Source organism: Saccopteryx bilineata, chromosome 9 (genome assembly GCF_036850765.1).
Source record: "Saccopteryx bilineata isolate mSacBil1 chromosome 9, mSacBil1_pri_phased_curated, whole genome shotgun sequence".
Taxonomy (NCBI): Eukaryota; Metazoa; Chordata; class Mammalia; order Chiroptera; family Emballonuridae; genus Saccopteryx; species Saccopteryx bilineata.
In genome coordinates, this window is record NC_089498.1 from 18,704,139 (window position 1) to 18,723,287 (window position 19,149).

At 44.8% G+C, this 19,149-nt stretch overlaps 3 protein-coding genes across 8 annotated transcripts in view; 2 read left to right on the plus strand and 1 right to left on the minus strand.

Annotated features, from left to right (window-relative positions):
* The window catches only part of SLC7A6 (solute carrier family 7 member 6), a 53,476-nt gene extending 49,743 nt beyond the window's left edge, over nt 1–3,733 (plus strand). For all 3 annotated transcript variants that reach the window (XM_066243498.1, XM_066243499.1, XM_066243500.1), the window contains exon 10: nt 375–3,733. In XM_066243498.1, coding sequence (XP_066099595.1) covers nt 375–469 — 95 coding nt within the window. In that variant the 3' untranslated portion in view covers nt 470–3,733. The remainder of the gene's footprint in view (nt 1–374) is intronic.
* SLC7A6OS (solute carrier family 7 member 6 opposite strand) lies at nt 3,363–12,995 on the minus strand. The gene is made up of 5 exons (XM_066243506.1): nt 12,727–12,995; nt 12,329–12,607; nt 6,714–6,917; nt 5,672–5,792; nt 3,363–4,771 (listed from the first exon to the last, which is right to left on the minus strand). The coding sequence occupies exons 1-5, from the start codon at nt 12,916–12,918 to the stop codon at nt 4,641–4,643; spliced, it is 927 nt and encodes a 308-aa protein (XP_066099603.1). The 5' UTR covers nt 12,919–12,995; the 3' UTR covers nt 3,363–4,640.
* PRMT7 (protein arginine methyltransferase 7) overlaps nt 12,986–19,149 on the plus strand; it is a 59,490-nt gene continuing 53,326 nt past the window's right edge. Inside the window, exons 1-2 of one of the 4 annotated variants that reach the window (XM_066243495.1) lie at nt 12,986–13,118; nt 16,665–16,841. In XM_066243495.1, the coding sequence (XP_066099592.1) occupies nt 16,747–16,841 (95 nt within the window). In that variant the 5' untranslated portion in view covers nt 12,986–13,118; nt 16,665–16,746. Of the gene's footprint in view, nt 13,388–16,664; nt 16,842–19,149 lie in introns of all 4 variants that reach the window. The other 3 variants (XM_066243496.1, XM_066243493.1, XM_066243492.1) reach the window with 3 other exon arrangements.

Sequence of the window (19,149 nt, forward strand, 5' to 3'; positions counted from 1 at the left end):
TCGCCCCCTGGTGGGCAGACCACCGCCCCTGGTGGGCGTGCCGGGTGGATCCCGGTTGGGCGCATGCGGGAGTCTGACTGTCTCTCCCCATTTCCAGCTTCAGAAAAATACAAAAATACAAAAAAACACACAAAAAACACACACTACCTCCTGAAAGTGCAATGTATGTGGAAAATGAGTCACACATCAGACTCTGGTTGGGCATGGGACTGGGGATGTTTTAGGCTTGTTGGGGAGTGAGGAGGAAAGCCTGGCACAAGTACCCAAGGGAGAAGTGGGGAAGGAGCCACATATGTGCTTTAATCAGCCTTGTGGTGTTCAGACTGGGGTTGTAGCTCAATGTCAGTTTGCTAAATTATCTTTTTTTCATTTAGCTGCCGTCACCAAAGTCATCCAGAAGATTTGTGTTTGCGTCCTGACTGAGCTGGATGTGGTTGAAGAGAAAAAGGTTGGGAGGAAAGCTGACTAGGGGCCAGAGGTGAAGTCCCTGGAGGCCTGTGGCCACAGCCACCAAAGTCCATGTGACAAGACTGTGTGGGCCCACCCTCTTGTACTAAAGGAGCCTGTTGGCCCACATTATGTAAGGGGACTCAGGGCTGATGGCCCCCTCAGGTCGTCATTCTTATTGGTAAGCTATGGGAGGAAACTCAAGAGTCTGGGGCCAACTGAAGGTGAGGACTGCAGAGGGGATGGTGGTATGGGACTTAGGAATGGTGGTTTTGTTACTGGTTTGTTCGTGCAGCCCTTACAGACACTTGGTGAGTTGCTCTGCAGGAAGAGGGAGTGCTAGCTAGCTTAATAGCTGTGCCTGATGGTTTCTGAATTTTATATTTGTTTAAATCAGGAGCCTGACCTGTGGTGGCGCAGTGGATAAAGCGTTGGCCTGGAAATGCTGAGGTCGCCAGTTCGAATCAGGAATTTCTGCTTTTATGGGTAGTTTTCCTCTGACCAGGTCCAGGCACCTGACTCTGGAGGCTTGAAATGCTACCATTTCTTCTTCTGGTTCAAAAGCCTTCCCTGAGAAGGTTGTATTCCATTATTTATTGATGTAATTTAATTCAGAACACCAATTCTAGCAAAGCACTGATGTTCATTCATCTACAGGATGCAGAAAGCTGTTTATAAGTTCAAAGTACCCAAAGCTGATTCCCTCTGTCCTTAGAGGTGTCTCTACGTGGTGGTGGATCAGACTCTGACCACAGATATTTTTGATTCGTTTTAACACAATCTTCTGTTGAGTCTTACCTGCAAAGGTGAACTTTAAAGATTATTTTTTTAAAGATTTTTTTACTCATGTACCTGTTCCACTTTAGTATATAGATAGGTCACATATTATAAGCACCTGGCTCAGGTTCCACAAGGACAGTTGAACAAATTCATGAATCAGAAGTCCGGCAATATTGCTGTTTCAAAGGGTAATGCTTTATTTTACTTGAGACCTTATCTTTGTCCTAGTTGATAAAGTAAATCTCTGGGTTTCTGATATGAACTTTAAAGGACAGAAACTTCTTCAGGTGGATCACCTGAATTCTTTCAGCTGTCACTGTCTCATGGACCCAAGCCACCAAATAGCTTGTTCCTCCCTGTAAGGGCCAGTGTGAGGGACTGCTGTGCAGACCCACGCAAGCCCACTTTGGTGCTAGAAGTGGTCATTTCTTTTTCTGAAAACCTCACCCCAAGCTGCATCCTCCTCTTCTGTCCCCACCACCAGGCTTTGTTTATACTGAGCCACCTTGGTGTGGGTCATCAGGATAGTGCACTCCTCTCCTGCCTGCCTCCTTGTGCGAGGCGTGTTGGGGCTGCAGTCTCAGGAAGACTTGGGTACTTTTGGGGGACTTGTATTTTTTCCTTGTGAAGATCAGTGAAGACTCCGGGAAAAAAGCTGCTTCAACCTCAATCTGGCTCCTCAACAGACTGCATTAGAAACAACCAACTCTGGTACTCTTTAGCACTCAGGTCAGGCCAGAGCAATAGGTTTGGCCTAATGGATGCTTCCGCATGAGCAGCATGGCTGCATTGGATTATACAACTGTCCTATGATACCCTCAGATCCAGTCATCCTGGGCTCAGAGCTATCTGACTTGGCACACCCATGGGCTTCTTCTTGTCCTTAGGTTTTAGAATTGATCACCAGTAAAGACAAAAATTATGAGACAACCTTCCTTTCTGACCTTTTTCTCCACCAAATTGGCCCATCTCAGAGAAGAAACCTTGGTCATACTTGCTCAATAAAGACAATTTAGGGGAGCATGCTCACAGTTGCCTTTGGTTCAAGGCAAGCATCTGTGAGAACATAGGACATTCCTATTATCACGGGTTGGGGATTTGCACAGTAATTCCTGACAATAGGGAATCTTGTGCAGTGACTTGCCCAGACTATGTAAACATGACTCCTGCCTGAGCCAAGCTGGCACCTGTTCCTGGGGTCCTCCAGAGCTAATCCTTTAAGTAGAATGTGCCTGTCTTGAGGGTCCCTGAGCCAGGTTTTACCTTTCTTCACTCAAGTAAATGACCAGCCAATCCCAGGAACTTGCTGTTCCCCAGTGGCTCCTGGGGGAAGCAAGGGCCTCACACCTCAGGCGCCCGAATACTTGCTTAATGAGCCATGTCATCCTCTGATTCCTGGATGCAGACTGCATTCTTCCCCTGTGCTGGACAGACTTTTCCTAGGAACCCCTCTGAGTGAGGGAAGCCAGAGACGTCCTCCACTCCAGCTTTGGGGTGGAATTAATTTCCATGAAGTTTTTGTTCATCAGCCTCAGTCCTCCTGGTGGGCTAATCCCTTTTGCAGTGTTACACTTTGTGAAGTTGTCAGTCCTTTGATGTTGGCAAACCTTAGTAAGTATATAAATAGCAGTAAGCGCATTATGATGGTTGAGTTGTTTTTAATCCTTCATTTCTATGCCTACAGGAGACTTAAGATGACTAGTATTGGACATTCAAGTTGCTGCCTGTTACTTGCAACACTGACTTGTACCTCTGTGGATAGTTAGGATGGGATAGTCTGTTGGATTTTATAGCCACAGTAATAGACTGAGTACACACACACATAATCATTTTGGCAGGTTTAACAACTCCATGCAGGCCGACTTACAAATGAACAGTGAAAGAAAGAGTGAAGGCAGGATGGAAAATTAGAGATGCTTATGAGATCTTAAGAGGTAGGAAGACATATTGCCTGTAATTCACCTTCCCACACGATAGTCACAGGGTAAGAGGGAACACCTTGAATAGAAGATTCTGTGTACTCAATACCTAGACCTGCACTGACTATAGTAGCTACTAGCCACATATATAACTAGTTAAAATAAAAATGCACACTTTTTTTTTTTAATATTTTATTTATTGATTTTTTAGAGAGAGGAGTGAGAGAGACAGAGAGAGAAGGGAGAGGAGCAGGAAGCCTCAACTCCCATATGTGCCTTGACCAGGCAAGCCCAAGGTTTCGAACCGGCGACCTCAGTGTTCCAGGTCGACGCTTTATCCCACTGCGCCACCACAGGTCAGGCAAAAAAAAAATGCATTCTTCAGTTGCACTAATCACATTAAAGTGCTCAGCCACAAGTGGGTAGTGGCTACTATTGCACAGTGCATATACAGAACATATTCATCTTTGCAGAAAGTTCTACTGCACAATGTTACATTATAAGACTAAATGCCAACTCAATGAGAGTTAAGGCATCTGTGGTTTGGAAAGGGTAGGGACAAAGAATTTGCTTATAAGAGATACAAGTTCTGGGGGGAAAAATGGTCCTGTTGGTAGTTTTTAGTGAGTGCTGTAAATTGTTAAACATTTCTCAATGGAGAGCCAAGTTCAGGATGTGCTTTCCTTTTCCAAATTTGTCTTAGTTTTACTTATTGACTTTAGAGAGCACAGAAAGAGAAAGGGAGAGGGCAGGAGTGAGAAGCATCAATGCATAGTAGTTGCTTATTGTGCCTTGACCAGGCAAGCCCAGGGTTTCTAACCAGCTACCTCAGCATTCCAGGTCGACGCTTTCTCCACTGCACCAACCACCACAGGCCAGGCCCAAGGTCAATTCTAAAACTTCTATCACTAACTCCCTTTTTTGAGTCAGGGAAGAGAGAGGGAAAGAGGGAACACAATGGGAAAACACCTAATATGCTCAGACTTAAAAGATTTTAAAGGAATTACTTGCTCCCATATTTAAAGTGTCTTTACTAAATGCAGAGTATCATATTCATACATACCCTGTTCCTTGGCATCACTGCTAAAGACAGCAATCTTGACAACCATTCTCATAGGAAATTGAGGTAGAAACAACTGATATTATAACTAAAACCCCTCACAGCGCAGCAGTTTCTACTTCCTTTCCTAATGGCCATTACTCTCCAGTCTGTGCTGCTACAAGGGACCCACTCCAGCCCTTCTAGATTCCTTTTATCAAAAGAAACAGGTTTTTACTGGAGGCGGGTAGCTTGGTGGTATGGGGAAGCTGAACCTTAGTTCTGATAGAAGACACACTCCTTCAGCACAAGTTTTCACTGGTAGAATGGTGCTGTTGGACATGCTTTTTCTTTCCATGTGTTACGCTAGGGCTAGGAAATCCATTACAGGGCAGCAGACAGTTCAGTCAGAGCCCTCAAGGGCCTGTGATAGAATCTCATGGATCACAGGATCCTCAGTCTGAATCCAGGTCATGGGTACTGTCATAGCCAAATTCCTTCTGCACATCCAAAGGGTATTTGCTCCACATCTGTGGTCTGCTGTTGCCTCTTTCCTCTTCACTGAGGCTGCTGTAGTCATCAGATCCTAGAATGAGATAAAAGGAATGGACTCCTGACTGCATGGTTTGGTTGTTTTTTTTTAGATTTTATTTATTCATTTTTATTAGTGAGAGAGAGAGAGAGAGAGAGAGAGAGAGAGAGAACAGGGGGAGGAGCAGGAAGCATCAACTCCCATATGTGCCTTGACCAGGCAAGCCCAGGGTTTTGAACCGGCGACCTCAGCATTCCAGGTTTATGCTTTATCCACTGCGCCACCACAGGTCAGACGCATGGTTTTTTTGGTGACTATCAGAGTCCCTTCCTTTCTCAAAAAGGTCTGTTTTTTTGTTTACCATTTAAAAATACTTGTTTAATAAAGAGAATTTAGAACAATTAAAAAAAACTGAGTCCTAATATCTAAAACAAGTCTTTTAACATTGGAATATTTTGTCATTTCTCCCCTAAATACAGGATTTTTTTGGGTTATAACTGTTGTCATATTATAATTTTGAACCTTGCCCCTTTTAACGTATTATAGCCATTTACCCAGTAGAATATTCTAGAGTTTAACTGTTCTTCCATTAACAGACATAAAGAAATTCTTTCTGTTGGCACTTAGAACTTTTCCAATACTTTCTTAGACTAGTCAGGGAAAAGGACTCTGAGCTAGATGCTTCACTTGCTCTCAATCACTGAAGTTGGTGCAATATTCTTTTACTGGAGAGAAAAGGAGGCTCAGTGATGTGAAGTAACTTGCCTAAGGCCCACAGCTAGGCAATAACAGAACTGAGGATTTTAACCCACGCCTGACATTGCACCTCTAGTAAAACACCAACAGTTTGTGGTTGAGCTACTAGAGCTCAATGGCAGAGGAAAGCCAGTTGGGATGGACCTGTTACAACTGTGCTCATTCCTGAGTCTCCACCCAAGGCTGCTGCCCACCTACCTCTGGAGTCTTCACCTCCGTCACAGCTCTCCTCATCTGGGTACTCATTGCGCCAATTACTCTCACTGTTTTCATCATCTTCATCTTCGTAAATGTCCTCTGGTTGTTGGTCATCATTCACCTGCACATCTCAACACAAACACAAGTGTAAGTCAAAACATCGAAGGTTATGTTCTGGGGGAAGCTATTAGCAAACCAACTTGGAGAATTGTCATTTAAGGGTGCTGTGTGAAAAAGAGGCATCCTTAGAGTCAGTTTGACCTTGCTGCACAAGAGGCTACACTTAGACTACAGAGGGAGATGCTGGCCCTACTCCACTCAGAAGTCCAGCTCTAGGTACCACATTCCTGGTGGGACAGACTGAACACCAAAAAGTAACGCCCAGGTGATCTTCAAACTGCTAAAGGGCAGTCAGGTGGGTAAGGGATTAATTACATGGACTATAGGTAATGCCAAAGACCAGAACCAAAACCCAAGTGTGAGGGGTGCAGGAAGGGAAAAGAAGGGACTAGGTGTAGTCCAAGGTGAGTGCCTGACTTAGACTGTGGTTGTAGCATAGGTGTGGAATAAAGTGCTTTTCTTGTACGAGTGTGACAAGTACCACCTGAACTTCTCATTAATCATTTTAGAATTTAAGAAAAATGATTGTCAGGAAATTAGCTTTCTTAATCCAAGATTTTCCCCTCTTAGAGGATACAACTAAAAAAGGTTTTGTTCTAATTTGTATTAAAATTTCTGGCTTTATTTTGTCTTTATTTTAAGCCCCCACACATTCTCTACCCCCTTTTGGGTAGGAATAAACAATAAAGATGATGTTGCAACCTTGTAAAATATTTATTAAGAGAAGAAATTATAAATGTAGACTCTTGTTCCCAAAATTCCCTGCATTAAACCAGGTTCCTAAAGGCATTTGGACTAAGTTTTTCCTCTAAGCGAGAACAAGAACAATGTTGATCAGGTTTGGAACCCAGGGAGGCAAAGTGCCCTGACTACAGAATTGCTGAGGCTGCCTCATGCCCCTCATCCTCATGGGTCCCCTTACCAACTCCCACTCCTGGCTGTAGGGTTGCACAGAGAGGATATTCTCAATCCATCCTGGAGTGGCCGTCTCCAAGTAGTAAATGTCATACACATAGTCATCCTTTGGTTCCTCCCGGTGCCCAACACTTGCTCCATCCTCAGATATAGTCAACCGCTCACGGATCAACTCTACAGAATTGCAGAGGATCACTTCTGGGTCAGATGTCTATAAAGAAAACGGCAGATAACATGCATGAATTAAACATGGATGTTTGAAGAGAAGGAACTTAAGGGTTGGGTGAAGGAAACCTCCTTATAGTTCTCTATTAGATTTAATATTCTTATCCCATGGTCCGCTAGCTTCTTAATTAGCTATGAGATAAAAAAAAACAATTATCCCCCCCCCCCCAAAAAAAACCCTTGTAGTTCTTCTGAGATAGAAATTTGCAATGCCTCTATAGCTGATTCTCAGATGGGTCTATGTTTTATGTGGCCTCCTATAAGGGCCTAAGGTTGATTCCTGGGCTCTGATGATTACTACCAGCCATCACCTACCACTTGACTTGCCCACACTGACACCCTTTTTTTCTTTTTTTAAAATTTTTAAAAATATTTTCTTTATTGATTTTTAGAGAGAGGGGAGAGAGAGAGAGAAGGGGGAGGAGCAGGAAGCATCAACTCCCATATGTGCCTTGACAAGGAAAGTCCAAGGTTTTGAACCGGCAACCTCAGTGTTCCAGGTCAACGCTTTATCCCACTGCGCCACCACATGTCAGGCCGACACCCTGCTTTTTATCACAACCAAGAGTGATTCCCCCTATAATTGATTTCCTGCTAGAAAGAATAGCTCAAGATGAATTGCCCCAGAATGGAACTGGCCCAGGTAAGATGTACTCCAGGTGCAAAAGGCTGTTATCCAGGGTAGCCTAAGTCAATTTGGAAACCAAAGAGACATCTGCAAGTGACCCCTTTCAACAGGTTCATCATAGGAGGCTGTGCAGCTAAAATCAGATACCATATGGGGAACTGGGGGTGTCCCATGGTCAAGGCAGACATGGGGAGACCAATGCTCTCTATCATAGGCTAAAGAGAAATCTTTGCTCCAAAGTTAAAAGGAACTAGAGATGTCAATTTTTGTGCAGACTCTTAGCCAACCTCAAAGCTCTTTATAAGGAAAGATCTGGCTCCAACACACAAGTCCCCAGCCCTCAGTCCAACAGATTATGCAGCCATATTTCTTAGCTATATATATTTTTTTCAAATTTCCTGTAATGAACACATTTTCATTAAAAATTACTTTTAAGTGTAGTCTGTATGCTTACCCATATTTTCAATTATACTACACATAGCATTTTCTACCATTAAACACATATACAAGTATTTTCCCATCTTGCCAGTCTTCATGGTTATTAAGTTTCAGGTAGTTATGTTGTCAATTTCTCAGACATAATTTCTAGCCTTCATGTACAGCATCGCAATGAATACATAGTTTCCCGCATTTGAAAATGGAGATAAAAGTACCTATCTCGCCTGACTGGGTGGTGGCACAGTGGATAGACCGTTGGACTGGGACGTGGAGGACCCAGGTTCAAGACCCCCGAGGTCGGCAGCTTGAGCACGGGCTCATCTGGTTTGAGCAAAGCTCACTAGCTTGGACCCAAGGTCTCTGGCTCGAGCAAGGGGTTACTCGGTCTGCTGAAGGCCCACAGTCATGGCTATGACAAAACCATCAATGAACGACTAAGATGTCGCAACGAAAAACTGATGATTGATACTTCTCTCTCCATTCCTGTCTATCCCTCTCTCTGACTCTGTAAAAAAAAAAAAAAAAGGCAAGCCCTGGCCGGTTGGCTCAGCGGTAGAGCCTCGGCCTGGCGTACGGGAGTCCCGGCCAGGGCACATGGGAGAAGCGCCCATTTGCTTCTCCACCCCCCCCCTTCCTCCCTCTCTCTCTCTCTTCCCCTCCCGCAGCCAAGGCTCCATTGGAGCAAAGATGGCCCAGGCGCTGGGGATGGCTCCTTGGCCTCTGCCCCAGGCGCTAGAGTGGCTCTGGTCTGGACAGAGCGACGCCCCGAGGGGCAGAGCATCGCCCCCTGGTGAGCTGAGCTTCGCCCCTGGTGGGCATGCTGGGTGGATCCCAGTCGGGCGCATGCGGGAGTCTGTCTGACTGTCTCTCCCCATTTCCAGCTTCAGAAAAAAAAAAAAGTACCTATCTCACAGGGTTTTTGTGGGGATTAAAATAAATTTTAGCCTGCCCTGTGGTGGCGCAGTGGATAAAACGTCGACCTGGAAATGCTGAGGTCGCCGGTTCGAAACCCTGGGCTTGCCTGGTCAAGGCACATATGGGAGTTGATGCTTCCAGCTCCTCCCCACCTTCTCTCTCTGTCTCTCTCTCCTCTCTCCCTCTCTGTCTCTCTCTCCCTTTCTCTCTCCTCTCTAAAATGAATTAAAAAAAAGTAAAAATAAAATAAAATAAAATTTAAAAACCCACAGAAATAAGTACTTAGCACAATACTTGATGTATAATAATTACTTAGTAAACTAATAGCAGCTTTTGTTGATACCACAACTGTTTGCTTCTGTTATTTCCCTAGGATAAATCCTGGGGGTGAGATAACTAGATAAAATGAACCAAATCTTTTCATCTTTTCAGATTTCCTATTAAGTGCCACTTACTTGTTTTAAAAAATGGTGTCAATTTAAGGAAAAACCCATTATAATGTGGCACTGAAATGATATCACGAATTTTTTAATTTCTTTAGAATTTTGAATGGCTTTAGAGTGCAAACATTAAAAATGAATTTAGGTAAGTTTTAAAGTAGGCCCCAAGCTAGTTTTAGGATTCCTGTTATATAAAGCCATGCTGTTTTGCAAGATTGGCATCAATTTTAAGCACTACACCCATGTACCATTTTTAAAAAAGATTTATTGATTTGAGAGAGAGAGAGAGAAAGGTGGGTTTGAGGAGTGGGAAGCATCAACTTGTAGTTGCATCTTGTAATGTGCCTTGACCTGGCAAGCCGGAGGTTTTGAACTAGTGACCTCAGCATTCTAGGTTGACACTTTTATCCACTGTGCCACCCCAGGTCTTCATGTACCATTTTAATCACAGCTTTGCCAGCAGTGCTATGAACAACTTTTCCCGTTATTATTATTTTCTTTTCAAGTGAAAGTAGGGGAGATAGACTCCTGCATGCGCCAGGGCTGGGATCTACCCGGAAACCCCCATCTGGGGCCAATGCTTGAATCAACCTTGAACCAAACGATCTATCCTCAGTGCCCTGGGATGACACTCAAGTCACTGACTATGGGAGGGGGAGGGAAAAAGGAGAGGGAGAAAAGCAGATGGTTGCTTCTCATGTGTGCCCTAACCAGGGATCAAACTGGGGATTGAACCTGGGACATCTGCACATCAGGCCACCGCTCTATCCACTAAGCCAACTGGTCAGGGCCTCCCATGCTAGTCTTGGCATAAAACCTCAAGTTTGCTTTCAGCTTAAATTCATGTTTTTAAAATAATTACTCTAAAAAAACATTTTTGGCCTGACCAGGTGGTGGCGCAGTGGATAGAGCGTCGGACTGGGATGCGGAAGGACCCAGGTTCGAGACCCCGAGGTCGCCAGCTTGAGCGCAGGCTCATCTGGCTTGAGCAAAGAGCCCACCAGTTTGGACCCAAGGTCGCTAGCTCCAGCAGGGGGTTACTTGGTCTGCTGAATGCCCACGGTCAAGGCACATGTGAGAAAGCAATCAATGAACAACTAAGAAGTCGCAATGCGCAACGAGAAACTGATGATTGATGCTTCTCATCTCTCTCCTTTCCTGTCTGTCCCTGTCTATCTCTGCCTCTGTTAAAAATAAATATAAATAAATAAAGTTTAAAAAAACATTTTTGATGTGTTAATACTTTATATTACATTGTTAGAAAAATTTGTGTTCATGTCCTTCAGTTCTACTAATTTTTCTTATAAAATCAAACTATTGATCCACTTCCACTGAACATCGGTTTCTTTTAAAAATTATTTGACTGGTGGCCCTGGCCGGTTGGCTCAGTGGTAGAGCGTCGGCCTGGTGTGCAGGAGTCCCAGGTTCGATTCCTGGCCAGGGCACACAGGAGAAGCGCCCATTTGCTTCTCCACCCCTCCCCCTCTCCTTCCTCTCTGTCTCTCTCTTCCCCTCCCGCAGCCAAGGCTCCATTGGAGCAAAGTTGGCCAGGGCTCTGAGGATGGCTCTGTGGCCTCTGCCTCAGGCACTAGAATGGCTCTGGTTGCAACAGAGCATCGCCCCCTGTTGGGCATGCCGGGTGGATCCCGGTTGGGTGCATGCAGGAGTCTGTCTGACTGCCTCCCCATTTCCAACTTCAGAAAAAAAATAAAGAAAAAAGAGGGAAAAAAAATTATTTGACTGGTAACTCATGAATCAGTGTGGAATTAGTTTTGGTAAAAGAATGACATCATGCTCAAATTGCTACCCTGGTATAGTAGCATCAGGATTAAATATGTTTTGCTTGATGTATTTTATATTAAGATTTCATTTTTTAAACTTAAAATACTTCTAAAAGGGATGAAAACATTTTAAATGTTTATTAAGAGAGAGAATGCATTAGGCTGAGGACTTTCTATTTCTATGGTCTTCCTGCATGCAGGCACTGTTTTCTGGAAGCTGGTACAAAACACATTAAATATAATGGAGTGGTCTGGCCTGGCCTGTGGTGGCACAGTGGATAGAGCTTCAACCTGCAATGTTGAGGTCGCCAGTTTGAAACCCTGGGCTTGCCCGGGTCAAGGCACATATAACAAGCAAGCAATGAACAACTGTGTGAAACAATTATGAGTTGATACTTCTCACTCTCACCCCCCCAATAAAATCAATAAATAAAATATTTGAAATAAATAAATAGATATAATACAGTGGAAAGAACACTGGATTAAGTATGCATTTTGGACCTAAATCCGCCTGAGACTTGATATGCTGCCCAAGATTTTTAATCTCCCTCTGATAAATTTTCTATATTTACCTTGCTCAAAATCCTTCACTAATTCTCTATCTCAGGATGAAAAGGCAATGGGTCCTGAGACATTCCACAGGGTCTAATAGATAATAGACATCCTCTCCCAAATTTTTTGTTACTATTTCCCCCCAGTTTACTGGGCCCCAGAATGACTCTGAAAACATCAAACTTGACTTCAGAACAGTTAGCTTGCAGGTCCTCAGCCTGGAATGCGCCTGCCCAAGATATTCACAATGCTCTGCCATTCACTTCCCTCAAGTCTTCACTCAAGTGTCATTCTTTCAGTGAGACCTCTGAAATGGAACCACTCTTCTCCTGCTCCTTCCACCCTGCAACTCTTACAGCCCATACCACTATCTGACATTGAATTTGTTTTTCTCTTTCTGAATGTTTGGTCCTCCTTGCTATATCCACAGAACCTAAGAACAATGCCTGGCATATAGCGCTCAGTAATTATTTGTTGAATAGATTACCTAATCTGTAAACACGAGGCTATCTAGTTGGAGGAATCATCCATTAATAAAAAGTGAAGCCGTGTGCATCTTCTTAACTGTGTGCTGATTTAACGCCCAGATTCCTGGCATTACCTGTCCGGAGAAGCCCAGACTCCACTTCGGGCGTGTACTCACTTTGCAGGATCCGGCGGCAGAGGCCTCTGAGTCTCCTTCTTCGTGGATCAGATCCAACAGCTGGAAACCTGAGTCGTCGTCGGCTTCTTGGTTTCCTCTCACGTACTCAGACTCCACGCAATCCGAAGGAATTTCCGAGGATCGGCGGCTAGAGACCACCCTGTAGCGGCCCTCCTGCCGGATCTCCCGAGCCGACGCGCGGAGTTCGCGGCGGATACGCTGCTGGCTGCCCCGGGACGGGCGTAGGGCGGCCCGCAAAAGCGGCTGGACCGGTTCTTCCTAAAGGGCAGGAGAGAGGGGTGCCGGCGTAAGCAGGGGTTCGTGTAAGGATACGGAATAGTTTCATTCCAGATGCGCCCTAAGATCCCCTCCACTCCGAGTCTATCCCGGCCCAATACCTGGGAGCGCACGGTGGCCACCAACTGGAAGACATTCTCCGATGCTCTCTCCAGACCTTCGGGGTACGTCTTTGGGGTCGCCGACTCCACCGCGTCGCTCCGGAGGCGTTTACAAGCGAGGACAAGAGCCTCGGCGGGCTCCGCGCTGCGCTTCCGCTTTACACGGAGTACCCCTGACCTACCGGCCTCCATAGTAGCTGTCGCGGAGCACTGTGGGAACGCGTGGGGAGCGACGCGAGAGCATTTAAGTTCTGCTTCCGGGCCCCGCCCCCCGACCTGCTCGGCAAGAGTAGAAAGGTTCAGCCCCCTCACGCCAGCCGCGGCAATGTGGCGGTGGCGGCGGAAGTGAACGGAGAGGTACCCCGTGGTCTGTGAGGCGCTGGGCATGTTGGGTAGGTGGGATCGTGTTTGGAGTCCCGGATGCAGCCGGCTTCTTGTTCTCAGCTCCAGCTCTGGCGGCAGGTCCTGGCGTCGGCGTTCTCGGACTCCAAAGTACGCAGCTCTGCGAGGTCCTGGAGGACCTTTCTGGAGTCCGCATGGAGTAGCGAGGAGAGCCTGGGCGGGCGGTAGAGCGGGGTTCCCGGCGCGCCCCGGCTTTGCAGTCGTCTCTGGTGATTGCGGCTTGCTGGGCCCCTGGGTGGAGCGTCTCGGCGGTGAAATGGTTCGTTCATAGGACATACCTGGAGTCTCCCCTCAGCGACAGAGTGGCGTGGTCGTTTCCATTCCCTCTTTGTAAATGACCACATGAGTTGACAGCCCCTGAAGAATGAGGAGGGGATCATACTGTCTCCTGAATCTGGAGTGTGTTCTCCTTTTGGGAGAGGACAAGTCAATAGATTAAGAGATTTATCCGTAGGAGATGTATAGTGCCTCACGCAGAGAGGTTATAGGACATGGTTCCCCCTTCTCAAGCATTCCTCTATGACTTTATGAAAAGATACTGTGATTCTAGTTATACCCTCAGCGACATCACAAGACAAAAAGGGAATTCCACAGGATGAAGGTTGTTAGACTCTCCGCAGTCTGGACCCCATCAATATGTTTGACTCCTTGTTCAGTTTCATTTCAGCTAAACTGATTTATCCACTGCATGACAGCCTAAATTTTTCTAATGTGAAGTACCCCATCCCCACGCCCACCTAAATCCTAGCCATCTTTTAAGCCTTTCCTGAACATTCTGAGAGATGGGGTCCTTTGTTTTCACTGCAGTATTTGTTGGACACAGTTTTCTAAAGCATATTAAATACTCTGGTAGTTCTAGATACTCAATCTTTTTCAAAGAAGTATTAGGGTATGAAATGTACAGAATTGACTTTAGTGATGGTTTTCAAACTAGGTTGCAAACCATTGGTGAGTTACAAAATCAGTTTAGTGGTTCATGATCAATTAAAAACAGGATAAAATATGTCAGAGGGCCTTGCCCATTGGAAGGCTAAACATGTACTGTTTTGTGAAACTAAGTTATACGTGCCTGTTTGTATTGCAACTCAATGTAAAATACATTTCTTACTAAAAGGTTATTAGAAAGTTTGAGAGCCGCTAGATTAGAGAGTAGATATGCTGGGCTTTTAAAATTTGAGTTTTACTGAAAGACAGATTGACTAGTTTGAACTAGGCTAGTGACTGCCTGAGTCTTTTCAGATAAGAGTGTTTCCCATCATCTTGTATAAGAATTCAATGTTTACTTAGTCTAGATCATTTGAAAACAAAGTCAGTAAAATGCCTGAGGAATATTTAAGAGACCTCCTCCACAAAAAGTAATCAGGGTTCCTGAAGATGGATCAGTGTTTAACAAGAAATGAAGGGGAGTGTAAAACACTTGCTCTTTTCTGAATGGTGAGAGGGAGGGTGTTGTGAGAGCCCATTCCTGCTAAGAAGTACCTTCAGACTTTGAGCTGAGGTGTTCTTTGTCTCTCAGCAATTGATCTCTTTGTGGGAAAAGGCCATACAAGACATTTTTTCTGTGTGGTGACATTTTATTTATTTGAAGGAATTTAGATGAAAGGTTTTTTTTTGTTTTTTTGTTTTTTTGTTTTTTTTACAGAGGCAGAGATAGACAGGGACAGACAGACAGGAACAGAGAGAGATGAGAAGCATCAATCATCAGTTTCTCTTTGCGAGTTGCAACTTCTTAGTTGTTCATTGATTGCTTTCTCACATGTGCCTTGACCATGGGCCTTCAGCAGACCAAGTAACCCCCTGCTGGAGCCAGGGACCTTGGGTCCAAACTGGTGAGCTCTTTGCTCAAGCCAGATGAGCCCGCACTCAAGCTGGCGACCTCGGGGTCTCGAACCTGGGTCCTTCCGCATCCCAGTCCGACGCTCTATCCACTGCGCCACCACCTGGTCAGGCGATGAAAGGTTTTTGAAAATTGCTTTTAAAATTAAATACTACTGTCCCTGGCCAGTTGGCTCAGTGGTAGAGCGTCGGCCTGGTGTGCAGGAGTCCCGGGTTCGATTCCCAGCCAGGGCACACAGGGGAAGCACCTATCTGCTTCTCCACCCCTCCCCCTCTCCTTCCTCTCTGTCTCTCTCTTCCCCTTCCACAGCCAAGGCTCCATTGGAGCAAAGTTGGCCCTGGCGCTTAGGATAGCTCTGTGGCCTCTGCCTCAGGCGCTAGAGTGGCTCTGGTCACAACAGAGCGACGCCCCCTGGTGGGCGTGCCGGGTGGACCCTGGTCGAGCGCATGTGGGAGTCTGTCTGACTGCCTCCCTATTTCTGGCTTCGGAAAAATACAAAAAAAAAAAAAAAAAAAAGAGTAGTCTAAAATTAAATACTACTGAGTAGATAAGTAATTATTATAAAAGATAGTGAGGCATAAAGAATGACAGTATCATGAATACCTGTATACCCACCACCAAGTTTTAAAAGAAGAATAATATTACTTTTGAAGTCCCCTGTGTGGCCCTCCTTGATCCCATCCATTTCCCTTTCCTTTTAGAGGTCACTACTATTCTATTCCATGCTCTGCATTTTAGTATGGTCCCTGAAGAATGTATTGTTCTATTTTGCATAATTACAAATTTTATATAAATGTAAACTTACAGTATTCTGTGACTTGCTTTTTCTGTGGCACAACATTATATTCCTGGGATTATTCCATTATAGCTGTGATTTATTGTTTAGATGAAGGCTATTGGTCTATGTGTTTTTCTTCAAACGAAACATTTATTATCCTTAGTAGTATTGGTGGCACTTCTCCCTCTGCAAGTGAGAAGCCGGGGAGGGGGAGCAGACAGACAGACTCCTGCATGCACCCAACTAGGATCCGGGATCCACCTGGCATGCCCACCAGGGGGCAATGCTTGGTCTCTCTGGGGCATTGCTCCACTGCAACCAGAGCCATTCTAGCTCCTGAGGCAGAGGCCATGGAGCCGTCCTCAGCGCCTGGGCCAACTTTGCTCCAGTGGAGCTTTGGCTGTGGGAGGGGAAGAGAGAGACAGATAGAAAGGAAAGGGGGAGGGGTGGAGAAGCAGATGGGCGCTTCTCCTGTGTACCCTGGCCAGGAATCAAACCTAGGACTTCCACACGCTAGGCTGATGCTCTACTGCTGAGCCAACCGGCCAGGGGGGTGGCACTTCTTTACCACCACCCCAATCTCTCTCTGTTCTTTCCTACCAGCCCTTTCCTCTACTTTCTTTCCTTTCTCACCTGCTTTAACCTGAGGCTATGCCCAGATGTACCTTTGAGGCTCATTTGACCATGTTGGAATCACTGAGGACTGCTGAAGTTTCCTGACAGCTTTTATGAACTTAAGTGTTATAGTTTTTGATGTTTTATATGGACTATAAAACCAAGTAATAAGTAACTTGCTGGAAAAATGAAAATACTGATTAACTATTTTCAGTGGCTTTGACAATTTTGTCAACTTCTTGATTTCTATTATTTTTTTGATTTTTTTGTCTTTTAACATTTTTCCCTCTACATTGTTGGCATTAGGATGTGAATAGGTTTCTAACCAACTGACCTGTCCACACAAAATAAACTGGCAAGTGATAAAACTGAGGAGCTGATTGGCACAATGAAGGTCTTCTGTGGGCGGGCCAATCCAACCACAGGATCCATGGAGTGGCTGGAGGAAGATGAGCACTATGATTACCACCAGGAGATTGCCAGGTAACAAGGGTTTGTTTGCAGTTGCCTGCAGGTGGGTGGGGCACTTGATCACAAAGCAGGTGGCTTGGAATCCAGTCTGAGTGTACAATGTAGGATGTCACCCAGTGCTTCTGGGCAGGTCTTGGTCATGAGCAGGTATGCTCAGCCAGGTAGGTTTGTCTGGGATTTAGGCTGATTCATGCCTATGTGGGGAGTCAAAGGATCTGTTTAGTGGAGCAAAGAAGACCCCAGGTTCAGTAGCAGTAGTGGGCTTTATGGAAGTTGATCATTTACTTGTGTCACTTAAATGGTGATACATTTTTCTTTTTTTTAAACATTTTTTATTTATTCATTTTTAGAGAGGGAGAGAGAGGAGAGACAGAGAGAGAGAAGGGGGGAGGAGCAGGAAGCATCAACTCCTATATGTGCCTTGACCAGGCAAGCCCAGGGTTTCGAACCAGCGACCTCAGCATTTCCAGGTCAACGCTTTATCCACTGCACCACCACAGGTCAGGCATATTTTTCGTATAGTTAAATTCTCTTGAAAAATAGAAGAATGCTTTCTTTTCTTTGAAGGGATGTTTAAAAGTATGTGAGTTACTGTTATTTATCAATCATTTAGAGCATATGACATGCCAGCACCCTTCTAGGGCTGTGAATACCAAAATGAAGAAGAAAGGGTTCCCATTCTTAAGGAATAGACAGTTTTGTGAGAGACAGATGTATAAGGTCTACCGGAAAGTTCTGTTCGTTTCTATCACAACAAGTTTCAACACGTAAGCACATGTTTATTTGGCGCATGTGTGCCTCTCTATTTTTATCACTTAATGTATACATACTGATGTAGCAAATTAACTAAAACAGAGTTGATTCACGTTAGTCTTATGTGTGAAGCGATAGTATACCCATGGCTACTGAAAAAGTTCATTTACGCCACTGTAATTTTTACAAATTTCAACAAGGAAGAAATGCTACAGAAGCATGTCTGTCGCATCTACCATATTTCCCGGACTTAGCACCCTCTGACTATCACTTGTTTTTGTCCTTACAAAATTTTTTGAAGGGCAAAAAATTCAAAAATGAAGAAGATATCAAAAAAGCACTGGTTCAATTTTTTGCATCAAAAGATAAAACATTTTTCAAAAATGGATATACAAATTGCCCTCACGCTGGCAAGAAATCATTAATATATAATAATGGTAATTATATTATTTAATAAAGTTTATTGACCATAAGAAATATTTGTATTTTGTTTAATCCAAAAACGGACAGAACTTTCCGGGAGACCTTATATAAATAATTATGGCACAGTGAGATAAAGGTCAGCGGAAATGGGCACAAAAGTTCATGTGTGCAGCAAGAACCAGCTGGGCTAACTTGCTTTCTGGGCAGGTGGAATTCCATGTAAATTTCCAGATGAGCCAGTTTGGGGAGTGGCGGGGCTGTGGTGGGAAAGGATGCTGAAAAGGTAGGCGGAGGTCGTGTTGCAAAGGCTGGTAGCAAGATACAGGAAGGGGAACATGAATATGCGTCTGGGCTCTGCCACTCAACTCTGACATTGGCCAAGCTACTTGACTTCTCTGAGCCTGAGTATAATAATATATTTCTCAATGTACAATGTAATAATATATGTCTTGGACCTGGCTGGTTGGCTCAGTGGTAGAGCATCAGCTCGGTGTGTGGATGTCCCGGGTTCAATTGCTGGTCAGGGCACACAGGAGAAGCAATCATCTGCTTCTCCACCCTTACCCCTTTCCCTTCTCTCTCTTTCTTCCCCTCCCACAGCCAAAGCACCACTGGAACAAGTTTTCCCTGGGCGCTGATGGTGGCACCATGGCCTTGCCTCAGGCGCCAAAATGGCTCTGGTTGCAACAGAGCAATGGCCCCAGATGGGCAGAGCATTGCCCCCTAGTTGGCTTGCTGGGTGGATCCCGGTTGGGCACATGTGGGAGTCTGTCTCTCTGCCTCCCCACTTCTCACTTCAGAAAAAATATTAAAAAAAAAAAATAGTTTATGTCTCGATATAATATACATTTCAGCATAAGACCCTTATTTTAGGATTGTTTGATGATTGAATGAAATATAATATCTGATACAGAATAAGGGCTCAAAAATATTTCTTTCTAAAAATTTTAGACATTATTTTCTGAGTGATTGAGATGTAAAACGGGAGAAAAAGGATTAGTTTGCATTTTGGAACACTAATTGAGAACAGTTTAGAAAGTGGGTTGGAGGAAGTAGACCCTTTGGGTGGATCCCCAAAGCAGAAACAGTAGATGTGGAGAGAGGAGGAGACAGCTTTGAGGGAGCTTGAGTTTGATAACTGATA